General features: G+C 33.7%; 1 protein-coding gene and 1 pseudogene across 2 annotated transcripts; one reads left to right on the forward strand and one right to left on the reverse strand.

Moving 5' to 3' along the window:
• Positions 1–246: 246 nt before the first annotated feature.
• LOC129288705 (phosphatidyl-N-methylethanolamine N-methyltransferase) lies at positions 247–2,849 on the reverse strand. Of its 2 annotated transcripts, XM_054925428.1 has the most exons (3): positions 2,478–2,849; positions 2,306–2,402; positions 444–585 (listed from the first exon to the last, which is right to left on the reverse strand). In XM_054925428.1, the coding sequence occupies exons 1-3, from the start codon at positions 2,720–2,722 to the stop codon at positions 565–567; spliced, it is 363 nt and encodes a 120-aa protein (XP_054781403.1). In that variant the 5' UTR covers positions 2,723–2,849; the 3' UTR covers positions 444–564. The 2 variants fall into 2 exon arrangements, with proteins under 2 accessions (XP_054781401.1, XP_054781403.1); XM_054925426.1 differs by lacking the exon at positions 2,306–2,402 and having other exon boundaries at positions 247–585; positions 2,478–2,841.
• Positions 2,850–9,243: 6,394 nt separating this feature from the next.
• On the forward strand, positions 9,244–11,452 carry LOC129289281 (probable N-acetyltransferase HLS1; annotated as a pseudogene).
• Positions 11,453–15,331: the final 3,879 nt, after the last annotated feature.

Consider the following 15,331-nt stretch of genomic DNA (forward strand, 5'->3'; position numbering starts at 1 on the left):
TGTCGGACTTCAACTGCATTGGCCTATTATTGTGCATGGTCCTCTTCTCGGCCTATTTACTTGCTCAAGTTCTCATTTTAGTCAATATACACTACGTCTTCCATGATCTTGAACAATGTGAGACTTCACCTTTTTGCACACATGCTAAAGCTACAACACTTTGGACATAATTGAAATAAACAGGCATAAGAGAGTAGCAAATTTGCAGAAACATCAAAAGCAGTTTATCAGAAACAGCACCATGGAAACTCACCAAATACGCAAGTTTATTATCAATAATCATGTTTATCAGAATAGAAATGTCATCTAAACAGAGAAGAGAGGGGAAAAAAATGTCAAAGGAGTGGCTTGGCACGAGTGGATGGATCTTCCTTAGACTCCACTAGAATCATAAACACGTATCCTAAAAGCCAGAGGAGAATATATTGAAATGGAACCCAAGAGAGACATGCAAGAAGGCTCAAAATGCTGCCAACATATTGAGGATCTTTGATGACACCAAATGGGAATTCTGTTACCCAGGGAATGTCTTTACCAAAGCGAACACCATAGTATGTTCCAGCCTCACCAAGCAGCCGATAAACCCTGTGATTTGACAAGTTCACCATTTTTATACACAATCATAGAACAGAAGCAACAGCTCCAGGAACATTACGTTACATCCCTAGTAAAGCACATGAAGTAACTCAGCAAATCAAGACCTCAGAGAAAAAGATGGAAGCAAAGGATTGAATAATACATGAGACAGTACATCATTCTATCTGAATAATGATATTCCCACTTAGCTTCTTTATAAATCACACACAGGTACTTTTTTGGGTGTTTTGGAATCTGGAATGTGCTTGGTTTACAGCCAAATAATTGATTTTTTTTTTTTAAAAAAAATAGGTGAGTCAGGTCCGGAAGCTTTCTAGGATTAAGGCATACCTTTAAGCTTAGAACATTTATAGGGATACTTATAGTTACAAATCGCCTACCAAAAAGATCTCATATTGGCAGTTGAATTTGATCCCAGACTTTGTAGGTTATGGGCCAAATCCTTACCAAGTATCAACTAAACCAACCTTTGTTTAATTTTAAGCCCCTAGTATTCTACACTCAGGAACACAGAATTTGGACGTGTCAACATCATAGCATGTGATTCTCTTTGGAAAGTTTCAACTCCAGGTCTTGCATTATTTAGTTACTCATTGATTCAATTTCGATATCATATTCACAAAAATAGATTATGGTAGTAGCATGATTCAAAGCAGGAAATCACCTGAGGAAATATCAACTTTGTATGGAATCAGAGTCAAGTTTTCAACATCTACCAGGGCTTATGATAAATTACACAATCATAACCAGTCCATTATCATCGTCAGACTGCTTCAAAAGGTTCCTTCAAACAATCATAATCTTCTAGTATAGTTCACACCTTTTTATTACTTATTTATTTGACAAGAGCAAGTTCATACTTTAATGTGAGATCAAACAAAGTAACCAGTGCAGTTTGGGACACTACGAACATGTCAAAAATACCAGTCCTTCACAACTACTTTACTGCTAATGGATGATCCCTCAGTACCGGGAATCTCAGGGGTTCCATCCACATTTCGAAGCCAATATAGGTCTTGAAAAAATCATTAAAAGAATTCAATCCATCAATGCTTAAACCTTTTCAGTTGATAGGGCTCAGATTATTGGGTTTGAAACTATGAAAGTATTATTGCTGCCTAAACTCGGTCAAAGAACAATGCCAGTAATTTGTTTTGCTAATACTGTTTTTTCTTAATCAATCTAATGCATAGCCATCAAGCCCATATGTGACACTCAATTCTGAAAGTAGATACTGGCAATATCAGAATCTCATACACCCAATTAAGTGAAGTTAACTGCATACCATAGACCTAACACTTCCTATACAGGAACCCAACGAAGGTACGATAGCTGCTCTTTTGCCATAAACACAGTTGGCTAAAGCAAATGAATTCATTATATTGTGTAAAACATGTTTTCTTTCTGCTGAGGAACAAACATGAAGGTAGAGCTCACAACCAGAAATCCCTTTAATACATCTCAACTACAAAATAGCAGCGAACTTATTTCATTTCAACTCTTAAAAAACATTTTCTTTCAACTCTTCAGGGATATTATAATACGCTCCTCAATCCCTGTACTGTTTATATTATTCGTGCTTTTCACGAGAGAGCTCATTTTGCGTCAAAAATCACTACCATTACTACTTCTACAACAAGAAGACGATGCAAAAACCAAGCCTTGAAAGTTGAAACTCCCCTCACATCCACTAAACAACACTACTTACAAAGTTCAGTCTCATGGCAACAAATCCACAAATGCCATTATCAGATCTAGAGCACCATTCAGCAAAACCCGGTACAGTCCAATCAATGTTTAACAACCTCCAAAATAAGCAAAAAAGTAAGCAAACATACGCAAGCACGCAGGCATAGAGAAAGAAGAAAGAGTGGACTAACTTGAAGTTGAGGAACTGGCCAAACGCAAAAAGTGGCCAGAAATAGAGAGGAGGAGGCCAATGGAAGGAAGAAACAGAGAAGAGGGAGATGAACTGAACCAACTTGAAGAAATGAGCTAAATGGGCCATCACTTTAGATGGGTCTTGCCCTTTACCACAAAGGTCGACCCACGACTGAGGCCAAGTCCACAGCCAGAAGTAGAACGGAAACGGTGAGAGTATTCCAATAGCCGCCGCAATACCCATTGACCTTTCACTCTGCCTTCCGCTTCACTTGCCCGGAAAGTTTGAGCTCAGCTTTCGGCTCAACGAGATCCTCCTTTTCCGGATTCTAGCGTTCCTTCGAGACAGAGAGAGAGAGCACGTAAACGGGGCGACCATAGTCTATGCTTAAATCACCTCAATCGGGGGCCCATATCTAAGCCCAATAACTTTATGTAACTCTGGCCATGAGCCCAAATTCACATTTCTGGAGATGGCAATATGGGTAGTTGGCTCTCATCTTTTTTTGTACGTATATTTTTTTTTTTACCAGCGTCTTTTTTTTGTAGGTATTGAAAACAAGTAATTGAACTGGTTGAGGTGATTGAACTGGCCTCTTTAATTTTTTTACATTTTCTTTATATAGCATCATTATATGAGGAAAAAAGAGAGTGCAAGAAATTACAATAATTTAAAGTGACATAAATGCGGGATAAGACATAATATTAAATGAATTAGGCATGATATATTTGTATTAGATAATGTATAAATGACATCCAAAGAATTTCTCTAATTTCATCTCATATGTTGCTAACTCATATGACACATCAATTAATGTTAGCCACGCCTACCTTTTTTAAGGAGCGGTGTAAAAGAATTTGAAATACAAGGACTAATTTTTAAACTAAGTAAAAGTATGGAGACTAAAATTCACATATAAATACAAGGACTGATTTTAAAATCAAGTAAAAGTATAGAGATTAATTTCAAAATCAAATTATCCACAAATTTTCCATATAAAAAATAAGATTCGAATTCACATATTTTAACAATTTCATGAGCCATATTTATCACATGAATCATATAAACTCTGGATGAATTATTTAACTCCAGTTACATAAAACACACAATACCAAGAGCTTAGCGCAGACCTCTAAAAAGAGTTAAGACTCTTCGAGCAATGTGGGGTTTATATCTTTTTGAAATATTCACGCATTTAAAATAAATAAGATTTTGAACCTTCTCAATTACAAAAAAAATTACATTGAGATAATTACCTATATTTAAATTTCACAATGCTCAAATTTGGATCAATTGATAGTACTAAATACCATATAGTTGGTAACAAATATTAATATATTTGTTACAAGCATACAGATTTTGTTGAAAACTTGATACACTTTTTGCGGTGGGTATGTTGGAAAGATTTCAAAGTGATAAAAATTTATGAAAAGAGGTTTTGAGGTACCTTCAAAGTGCTAAAGGATAATAAAATGTTTACTTATAGAAGGACAAATAACTTGAGAATTGTTGATTTCTCGATTTTAGATTCAGCAAATTGACACGAAAAATTTTAACTTTCAAATACATTTATTATTGCATCAGGCAGGGGGAAAAAAACTCTTGAAAAAGTACAAAATAATCTTTAATAATTACATCTACTGCGGAATTTGAGTTTGTTGTCATTTTAAAGTAATAAACTCAGTCTTTGAACCTATTAGAATTTATTGGGGCAACACTAATTAAGTAGTGCCAAATAATCCTTAATAGTTATTTTTATTGTGGAATCTAATTTTAATCCTTAATCGTTTTAAGGCTGTGAATTTAGCTTTTATACCTATCAAGAGTTTATTGGTGATGTCATAACTACTAATTTCTTTATAAAAGAATATAAAAGTCAGCCTTCAATGAGGACCAATAACACTGAAATTTGATCCAACATCACCTGATATCATTTAATTATATATATATATATATATATATAAAAATATAAGAGTCGAAGCAAACAATTCCATATGAATATGCTCCTCCTCCTCCTCATTTTAAATATTTGGAAGAGAAAATCTCATAAATTTTTACTTAATCAAAGGCTCACTTTAACATACTTCTTATTTTTTAGGAACTTGTTTAAAAGTATAGCACAATAAAAAAAAAACACACAAAAGGAAAAGGAAATTGTTTTTAAGAGGGAGAGAGAGAGAGTGTGTAACGTATATAGTACAGTTTTGCTTTACTAACATTTTAGCTTATTGATAACAACAAAGGCAAACTATTTGTGGATGCTCGCTGTTCGCTTAATATAATAAACACTTTCGGGCTCTTTCTTATGAATGTATGCTAGTGTATCATAACTAATCAAAGCATAATTTTATTTAAAGATAATGAAACTTTTTATCTTTTAAATTTATCTCAATTATCAATTTGATACTTTAAATTTAATTTTTATCAATTTTAATCTCGTGTTTTTTTAATTGTCATGTTGATTCTTTTATTGTTGAAACACATTAATTTTATGTGTAAAGTACATTGATGACTTGATACACACATATATGTACCTAAATGAGAACATATTTATATGTAACTAAATGAAAATAAGTTAAGTTTCAAATTAGTTTACTTTTTATCAATCTAATCCCTTGTGCTACATTTTGTTCTTTAAAAAAACAAACATTTTGAGTATGTTTTTTTCTATTTAAATAATTACACTTTTTTTTATTAATTTACATGACTACTATTAATAATTTCTAATTTATGTTAGTAAATTTTAATAATTTTACATTTTCTTTAAATAATAAGAACCAAATCATAATTAAGGCAAACTTAAGGAAGTAAATTGCTAAAAATTAAATTTGAGAGATTAAATTAATAAAAAAGACAAATTTGAAAAACTGAAAGTTTTATTTAATATTCACAAACTAATTATATATATATATATATATATATCATGCTAAAATAAATAAAGAAGAAAACTATAAAACAAACAAGATTAGATAATCTGGCAGAAGAGAATTCTAAACTTGCGGGTCCGCTAATTTGAAGTGTATTTTTTTCATTACACCAATAGTTCATCCAAATAGCATACATTGCATCTGGATTCGTCAAGTAAACAGAAACCATTTGATTTGAGATACTCATAACTTTTTATTTCTTTTAATATTTGTATTTTGGGATGATAAAGACCATTATAATGATTTTAAGGTGTTTGGTAATTTGCTTTAGAAGAAATTGTTTAATCTTTGTCGGTATGCATGCCCACATAAATTTACTCAACACCTACTTTATTTTTATTCTTCGAGGGTACACTTGATATTGATCAAATTCATCTAATGCAATAATCATGTGAATACTTTAACATGAATGGTTAGTATAATGATTTGAGGTTAAGCAGCATTAATATCCATTCTTTTGAGGTGATGGACCACCTTGTTCATGTGATGCCAAACGCCAAAAATAAAAAGAAAAAGAGCCAACTTTCTTTAATCTCAACAAATAATTCCATGAGGTTTCATTAATGTGCTCAAAGAGAACCACAATTCAACACCTATCTCTAATTTGCAATGTTACTTTTATGAAGTGCTAGCACATTCCTGGAACATGCATCCCCCCTCTTTCAACTTCCTTCTTCTATCTTCTTATCAAACATTTTTTTTTGTGAATTGCGCATAGGCATCCTTCTCTATTAGAAGTAGTCCCATTCGAGGCACATGTGAGCACACAGAGAGATTCTCCATCATAGTCTATTGCAATTGACCAATGAATGCCCATGGTTTTGACAGGATCAGAGATTCTCTGTTAAGTGTGCGTGCGTGCGTTTTTGTGTGTGTGTGTGTGTGTGTGAGTGTGTTTTTTTTTTTTTTTTTGTGGGAGGATCAGAGTTAAAGTAGCTGTTCGAAGGAGAGACAGATAAACACAAATTAATTATGAATAATTAATAGATATCAAATAACTCTTAGGACAATGAATTACTACAATAATGTGTTCAAGATTTTCTCATATAAGAATCTACCATTCTAAGCATAGAATTGATCGTTTTATGTCAAGATCTTTATCATGTGAAATTTCACTGACATGCTAGCTAGTGAAAGATTCAACCATAGGAGCATGTTTAAATTAATTTCACGGGCAATTCCAAAGAACTAAATTAAATGCTTCTTTTGAATTTCTGAACTCAATCCTAAACCATAGGGACACATAAAACATGGAAATTTTACAATGTGAAGTGAACATTTGAAGGAATATGAACAAATTCCTATACATTCCCCTTCCACAGCGTGCCCCATATTAATTTATCATCATTCTTAGATTCATAAAAGACGGCATAATATAAAAAGATTTTTATCTCTTCTCTTTGTTTTGTTTTTTGTTTATATATATATATATTAGTCAACGGACACAGGAATATAGTCAGTGTAATTCAGTCACTGATATCAGAGATCAGAATATATCTATTTGCTATTTGCAGATGTGACCTGTCACCAATTAGTTACCATCGATGACACATACGATTATTAAATAAACGAGCAAAACACTGAAACAGAAAGAATAGAAGATTAATTGATAAGTTGGAAATCTAACTCAGGGCACAATGGGAAATAAAGACGGAAGAAATGGTACCAGGTAATTTGAATTGCTTTCATAGTCATTAGATTTGATTTTAAAAAAAAAAAGAAGAAGAAGAAGAAGTCGTCCCAGAAGGAAAAATGTAAATTCAAAGAGGCTATCCTAGAATCAAATCACGTCATCTGAATCTAATATTTAGCTGTACTTGATGACATACCATTTTATTTTGCTCAATTGATCCCCTCAATTCAAGAAATATGGAAAAGTTCTTACTTTCCTTGCAGAAGAAGAGCCAGATGTAAGAAAATGCGATCCCTTTTTCAGGACTTCATCTTTAGAAAGGGAAACTCTGCACCAAAAGCTTGGCAGAAAGCTCCTATGCAATCCTTCTCCCAATTAATGCAGTCACATCATCTCCCCTTTAATCTAGGGCACCAAAATCCTGCAAAAGATTTGGCATTAAAACCTCAAGATACGTGGCTTTGATGATTACAAGTCTCAGTTTATGACTTTATGTTCACTATTCACTCGAGTTTCCATGCGCCGAAGTCCTTGCAAACAAACAGGATGCAAACAAGCATCACTTAGAAAGATTGTAGAGAGAGAAACGAGCCATCTTACCAAAATTACAGAGCTTGATGATTTTCACGGTATAATGTGGCAACGTTTGATCCATAAAAAGCTTTATATTAAATTGGAAAATCAGATTTCCTACACCAGCGTCTCTGACTTTTCAAATAAGTTAATATGCGGGTATAATCACCACAACTTTCATCTGCATGGGGTTCTGTTTTCTGATGTCGAAAGATCTATTATTTTGTCTACGCACCATTTGTACGTACCATTTGTAGCAAGTATTCCCAATGATAGGTCTCAAATTGTCCAAAATTCTAGATTAAATTTTCCTTTCCTGAACGGGTAAGCTCTAGTACATTTGGACCACGATTTAGCAGATATAAAGAGCAGAGACCCTCCCAATTTAGGAACTCGACAAATCAGCTAATAAAATATGCGTCAGGGTGAAGCTACCAGGGGTGTACCCAGCCATCTAACACTTGTTTTTAATAAAATTTGGCATCATTCTTTAAAACATAAACAAACGAAAGAATAGTACAGGAACAATTGAAAAAAGCATCTAAATGTGTGCATATGATGATGGCTATTAACACCTCCTTGACCTTCACAGTTGCATCCCACATGTTCACCGAAAACGTGGTGAAAGGCTTTATTTTCATCCAACCTCCCCCAATAATTGGTGAAAGGAGACTTAATATGATAAGGGGTTTGTTTCTCTAAGGCTGAGACCACTGGTTTTCAAGCAGCTGGGAGCATCAAACACTTTTGCCATCATGATTCTAAATAACAGTAAGTGACCCACAACCTTCTTGCAACAACTGATAGAGAAATTTTAACCAAAGAGGAACACAGAAACGGAATATCGGTTAGCTAGAGTTTGAATAACGTGTGAGAATTTCTAGATTCAAACCACATGCCGAAAACTAATAGTCTTCTGGACTGACAAGATTTACCTTCTAAAAAAAAACTTTAACAAATGTTTCTCTCATGTCGAATCTTTAAGAAATTTCTAGACTTCAGCTTTTAGATAGTGATAACTACATTTATCAGGAAGGAACAACAATTAATGCACATTTAGGCCACTTTACTGCAGATAAACATTACCTTAAACTGCTTCAGCTGTCACTGTTGCTCTCATTATAAAGTTATCGTTATCCCCTTGTGGACATTACACAATATGAATAAGAAGACCGTGTGCCTCGAACTTCTTTGTTACTACTCCCTTAACCTGTGTCATATAATGTTGGACTAAATACCTTATAATGTCAACACTAATTGAAATAATATCTAGTCTATCATCTTTTGAAAAAAGTATGTAGGTTCTACAGATCATCTTTTGGATATGGACATGAAGTATTGGATCACGCACATATACAAGAGAAGATTTGAGCATGATGTAATGCGTGATAGAAACAAGAGAGTGGAAGTTTATATTACTTTTATTTCTCTTTTTTTTTCACAAAAAGAAAAAGGTCTACTGAAATTTGGGGAGTCGCCACGTCAGCAGTCACAGGGCTTCAGATGTGTGTGTGTACATATAGAGAGAGAGACAGACAGATAGATAAGAGGTGAAAATTGAAGCTTGCAGAGCTAGCTCAACCCAGAAGAGGCCAGGAGTTTCTTAATCTTCTTTCCTCTTGCTTGCTGATATTAATCTACCATGTCTCTGAAGATTACAGCAGATAGCTGGCAAGAAAAAAACCCATTGGAGACGATGGCTCCGTTGGTAGTGATCAGAGAATATGAAGAGGACAGACATAAGCTGGAAGTAGAAAAAATGGAGAAGCTTTGTGAGGTCGGTCAAGGAGAAAATATGTCTCTGGTCACTGACCTCATGGGTGATCCCATATGCCGCATCCGTCATCTTCCCATCCATATCATGCTGGTAACTATTAATTCTACGTCAGCCAATATTCTATTTGAGACTTTCTGCTAAATTCTGCAACATATGATCATACAACCTGGTGTGTTGCTGGAATTTCTTAATCGTTACAATAGTTTCTCATTTCATAGTTTTGAATTGAAACCATTGTTCCAATGCTTGAATAAGACATTATATGAAGAACTGTTTGGTTTTGGGTTGATTTGATATTTGTTCCAACCAGGTTGCTGAATATGGCGAAGGAGGAGAAGTCGCTGGGGTGATCAGAGGGTGTCTGAAAACTGTCACCAGAGGGTGTTCAGTTTATGTAAAGCTGGCTTATCTTTTGGGGCTTAGGGTCTCCTCCGCACGCAGGTTCTATTCTACTCTCTCATGTCTTTGGTTTGCTTCCATGGATTTTCTTCATAGCACATTGCAGAAAGCATCAGAAGGAAAACAAAAGAAACGTGATTCTCACTACCCTTGGTTATTCCCTAGGGAGTTTATTGTGCATGCGTTTCTGATAAATGCCAGAAACAAGCAAGATACAGTAACATCATTTTTGTTCTTTTCCTCTTCCACATCGGTCACTACTCAGCACAGTAAAAGTTAAACAAATAAAAGTTGATAATTTTGTTTTCCAATTTTTATCTTTTTCCGTCTCCAGTTGACATATGCTTTATTAGTTCTAATCCAATCCTGACCTTTAAAACACAAGTGAGACCGAAAAATCAGAGAAGGAAGTAGTGGGCGATTATATTCTTAAAGACCAAAAAAAAAAAAAAAAAAGAAGCTGGTGTTCCTCGTATCAAGGAAAGGTGAAAAAGCATAGGCAAGCTAGCCTGTCATTGACACATGTATCCACTAAAGGTACTTTACTAAGAAACTAGAAATTAGATGGGATGACTTATTCTTTTTTATTTTAAACTATTTCACTGAAGCTGGTATTAAGTTCTTCTTCCAGACAGCATGGTCCACTAATGTCTTCTTTTATATTAAGTTCGAATCATCCCTAAAATTCTTGCCCTCCATTCTAATTCCTGTTGGATTGCTTTTAACCATATAATCAATTAAAACTAACACATGGCAAGTGCAGGGGACTCGGCATTGGCACAAAGCTAATCTCACATTTAGAAGAGTGGTGCAAAAAACAAGGGGCTGAATATGCATACATGGCAACAGATTGCGCGAACGAAGCATCAGTAAATTTATTCACCAAGAAATGCGGCTACTCGAAGTTCAGAACCCTAACCATGCTGGTCCAACCCGTTCACGCTCACCACAAGCCCATAAACTCCAGCATCGCCGTGATCCGCCTTGCTCCGTCCACCGCAGCATCAATCTACAACCATATCTTCGCCAATGCAGAATTCTACCCAAAGGACATAGATTCAATTCTATGCAACCAACTAAATCTGGGCACATTCATGGCCGTTCCGAAGGAAACCCTGCCGGAATGGGACCCGGAAACGGGGATTCCGCCGCCGAAATACGCGATCACGAGCGTGTGGGACACGAAAAAAGTATTCAAACTGCAAGTGAAGGGGGTTTCGGGATGGAAGCGAGCTTTTGCGTGGGAACGAGAGTGCTGGACACGTGGCTGCCATGCCTGAGGATTCCGTCATTCCCAGACGTGTTCAGGCCATTTGGGGTTTACGTGATGTACGGACTACACATGGAAGGCGAGAAAGGGACGGAGCTGATGAGGTCGGTGTGTCACTTTGTGCATAATATGGGGAAGGATGATGACGGAGGGTGTGGGGCCGTGGTGGGGGAGCTCGGGGTGTGGGACCCAGCGAGGGAGGGGGTCCCACTGGAAGCGGTTCTCGGGGGAAGACATGTGGTGCATCAAGAGGCTTCAAGCTGAAGAAGAAGAAGACGACGACGGTCGCGGCGGCGGCGAGGAGGAGGAGGAGCAAGACAAGCGTGAGGATTGGATCGCGTCTGGTTCATTCTCTTCTTCCCCCGCAATTTTCGTAGATCCTCGTGATTTTTGAGGCAGCAGGTTATGGTTCTTCCTTCAAGCAAACAAACCGTTGTTCATCTCTGCCTTTCGCCTTAAAAAAAAAAAAAAAGAGAATTACATTTAAATTCAATACAGAAAAATTTATCTTGTCAGATAAAGTGATTCTCGTTATAAAGAAATAATCATTTTACTCTCATTTTGAGAAATGTATAATTTTACTTTCCATTTTTAAGAAATATATAATTTAAAAGTTGAGATAAAAATTAATTAAAAAATAACTAATATTTTTTTTTTCCCGTTTTGGACTAATAACTAGTAATAACTTTTCATACGAATGAAGTACGTGCATTGTCTGTATGTGTGGAGCAATATTTTTAACTGGTTACAAATGATAAATTTTACTATATAAGATTTCATGCAATGCATGAATTCACCATCTAAGATCGATTTTCTTTCAAATATATCTAAGATAGATTTAATAATTAAATTGTGGACCAAGTCTAAAATAAGTCATGTTGTTGACTTGTTGATGATTTATTAATAACGTATGTTTTTATAATTTTATATAAATGTATAAATATAGATCATTGCGCATGCAGTTATTGAAATTAAATGAGAGTCACTACTCACAACTCTTCATATATACTATTAGGCAATGCAACATGTTAACGATAGCAATTAATCTCAGTTATATTGTTAATCATACTTTTATCATAGATTAAGTTATTCAAAGTCTTGTTTCATACTATAGTTAGTATTAATTACACACATATACATGCATATATATATATATATAGAGCCATGCAGTGGCCGAACTACATTATATTGCACTTTGAAATTGCATAAAGGGTATATAAATTTTGTAACTTTGCATCTTTAAAGTAAATAAAAAAAATATTTGAACTTAAAAGCTTATTAGAGATGTAGTATTTTAATAATTGAAATGAGGTATGAAGAGTATATTTATATAAAATACCATATCAATTCGTTTAATATAATTTTTCAATCATAAAATGCTGATGAATCTACTAATAATATTACAATCTTAGTCATATATAGTATATTTCAAAAACAAAATGCTGATGAATGTACTTATGATATTACAATTTTAGTCATATATAGTATAACTATTATTTTTAATTATTAAATTATTATTTTGAAAAAATTATTAATTTTTAATTAAATTGTTTTGCACACAGCGAGTGGACTACCATGCATCAACTATCAACTTTCTCAAATAGTTAATATTCGAAGCTAATTAAATAATATGGTACAATCTGAGATAGGCCACGTAACTAATATATTACGCTTTTGGCGCAAAAAAAAAAAAAAAAAAAATGTCTTATACTGGCAGTGTGATTTTTTCAAGAAAATAGTTTACATTATTTATACACACACAAATATATCATATATGCATAGATAAATACAGACTAGTGCATGTATGCATTTATTTAAACTATCTCTATGTGACTTAATGAGAGTCTCAACTCGTTGTATTATTCTTAATTATTACTTTAGACAATGAAAGAAATTATCAAATCATTTTGAGAGCTTAATCGCCATTTATCAATAATTCAATACCCTTGGATTGAAAAGCTTTTATTAAGACACATTCACATAATCACATTTTGGATTATTATATTAGATTACCAACTTAGTCTAACGAAATAAATTAAAATTATGATGTATGTGCATTTTTGGGATGGATCTTGTTGATAATTGGAATTATAAATTTTTAAATATTTTGATCAGATATTTCAATTTGTATGATAATGTACTCCTCTAAATTACAGTTTTAATGTATAAATATGCTCTTATATATGGCTATTACTCATCAATATAGTTAATATATTTATAAAAGCTAAATTAATTAGAGGTTTTGAATTTCTCATGTAATTATTAAAGATGCCACTTTTAGTAATTCATATATTTATATAAATGGCATATTGACATTAGGAATCAAACATCTTTATATATATTGGGCCGCGTGAATCATAAGGCAAGTGAGACAATTGTCATAGAGTTCCAAAAAATTTCTTAACACCCCTGTGATTTATATATATATATATATATATTTAATTGCATATCAAAGAGAATAAAAAGTATTAATTATTTTTTCTATTAAAAAGCTCCAATCATTCCTAATATAACATTAATTATTAAGTTGAGCATATTATTTACATATAAAAACAATAATAAGATTCATAATATATTAATGTGTAATATGGTAGCCTATTCTACCTCCCTCTCGTAGTCTTACTTTTTGTTTTTTTTCATTTTCTCACTTTTCATTTTAGACAATCAAGACGATGCCCTTAAACCTATTAAAATATTTTTTATAATTTATATAATTATTATTAATTTTTTACATTAATCACTAATATCATTGGTGTTAATTATATGTTTTCGTTAAAAAATATTGCCACCCCATATTAGTGTTAATATTCACATTTTATCCCAATATATAAGATAGAGTAGGAGCATTGTGTCAACACTAATTTTCATATCTCCATTGAATTAATTTAATATTTTATTAGAATTATTATACTATGAAATTTTAATATATTGTTTCATAAAAAGTGATGAGTGGATATTATAGCAATTACAAATACCAGACTTTACTAATAATTTTCCTTTAGGTCTCAACTTTTTTACATGGCCTTGTATGTATTTATCATCCAATACATATGTTTCCCATAATTTGAGGAACCAAAGAAATTCTGATATGAAGCCAAATGAACGACTCTTTTATAAAATTCCGTACTATATTAATTTTGAATTTCTTTAGCGATAACAGTCGGAGTCCACGTTCCTTTGTAATTTGAACTTGGATGGCAACGTGGCCATGCAATTATTCCTTTCGTCTTAGTCCCTAGATTATGTCTTGATTATTAATTTAGTCCCTTAAATTTATTTATTTTAATCCATTTGATCTTTTAAATTTGTCTCAATTATTAATTTAGTTCTTATTGTTTAGAGAGTAGGTAATACTATTAAAATTAATTGATATCAATTGAACAATGCACACATGCAATGATTAAGGGTTTTGATCATACCTTTAGTTGTGTTGGAGGCGCTAACAATCTTTTGAGAGGGAGCATAGACATATCCAGATATGATGGGGGTATTGAATGGGGTTCTTCACATTCCTGACTTGATTATCCATAAAAACTTATCAATATGGCCAAGCCTCTCACAGATGTAACAAACCCATTAGCTACACCTGCATTTATCATAGGTTGGCTTATTGTTAGTATCGACATTCTTGTTTCCCTCATAGAATTTGGCAATGTGGTTGAGCTTTTGTAGAGACCCCTGACTACCACTCTAGCAGTTTTGCCATCTTTAGACCTTCTAGAAAAGACTCCTCTTCTTACCCTAGCTCTACAACCTGCTATACCCTTGCTAGTTCCTCTTGCAAACCCCACTAGTAGGAGTCGGGTAGTAAAGAGTTCTATTGTGGGAACTTCCTTTATTTGCTTGGCTCACAGTGTGAACTGCAAAATATTGAATTAGATTCTCTAATCTTGGTCTTTCACTGTTGATGTTGACCACGTGTCTCTTCATCTCATCCATTTCTTGTCTTGGTCTTTAAACCTAGACTTTTAGGTTCCTCAATATGTCCCTTATCTCCATGGGAACTGCATCACTATTTGTTGATTAGGGTTGTGATAGTGGCTGAGGTTGTTCATTTTGAGACCCATATTGCTATTCATTAAGGTCATATGTATTATTAATTGATATCCTCTCTCCCTTCCTAACGGATGCACAATATACTTAAAAGTCAAAACTATGCCTATCGATGATGGCCAAACAAGGAGAAAGCACCATACTAATGAAGTATATTGCCAACTAATTATATGTAGTGTGCAATTACCACATAATTGATAAGTATCAACAATTCACAGAG

This window comes from Prosopis cineraria, unplaced genomic scaffold, assembly GCF_029017545.1.
Source record: "Prosopis cineraria cultivar Desert tree isolate PC_DT_omini unplaced genomic scaffold, ASM2901754v1 PC12, whole genome shotgun sequence".
NCBI classification, from domain to species: Eukaryota; Viridiplantae; Streptophyta; class Magnoliopsida; order Fabales; family Fabaceae; genus Prosopis; species Prosopis cineraria.

Bases quoted from the DNA above. Each gene is read 5' to 3' on its own strand.
- LOC129288705 (XM_054925426.1), bottom strand. From the start codon at position 2,722: ATGGGTATTGCGGCGGCTATTGGAATACTCTCACCGTTTCCGTTCTAC. The intron at 586-2,477 runs GTTAGTCCACTC...GTCAAATCACAG, and splicing joins GGCCAGTTCCTCAACTTCAA to GGTTTATCGGCTGCTTGGTG.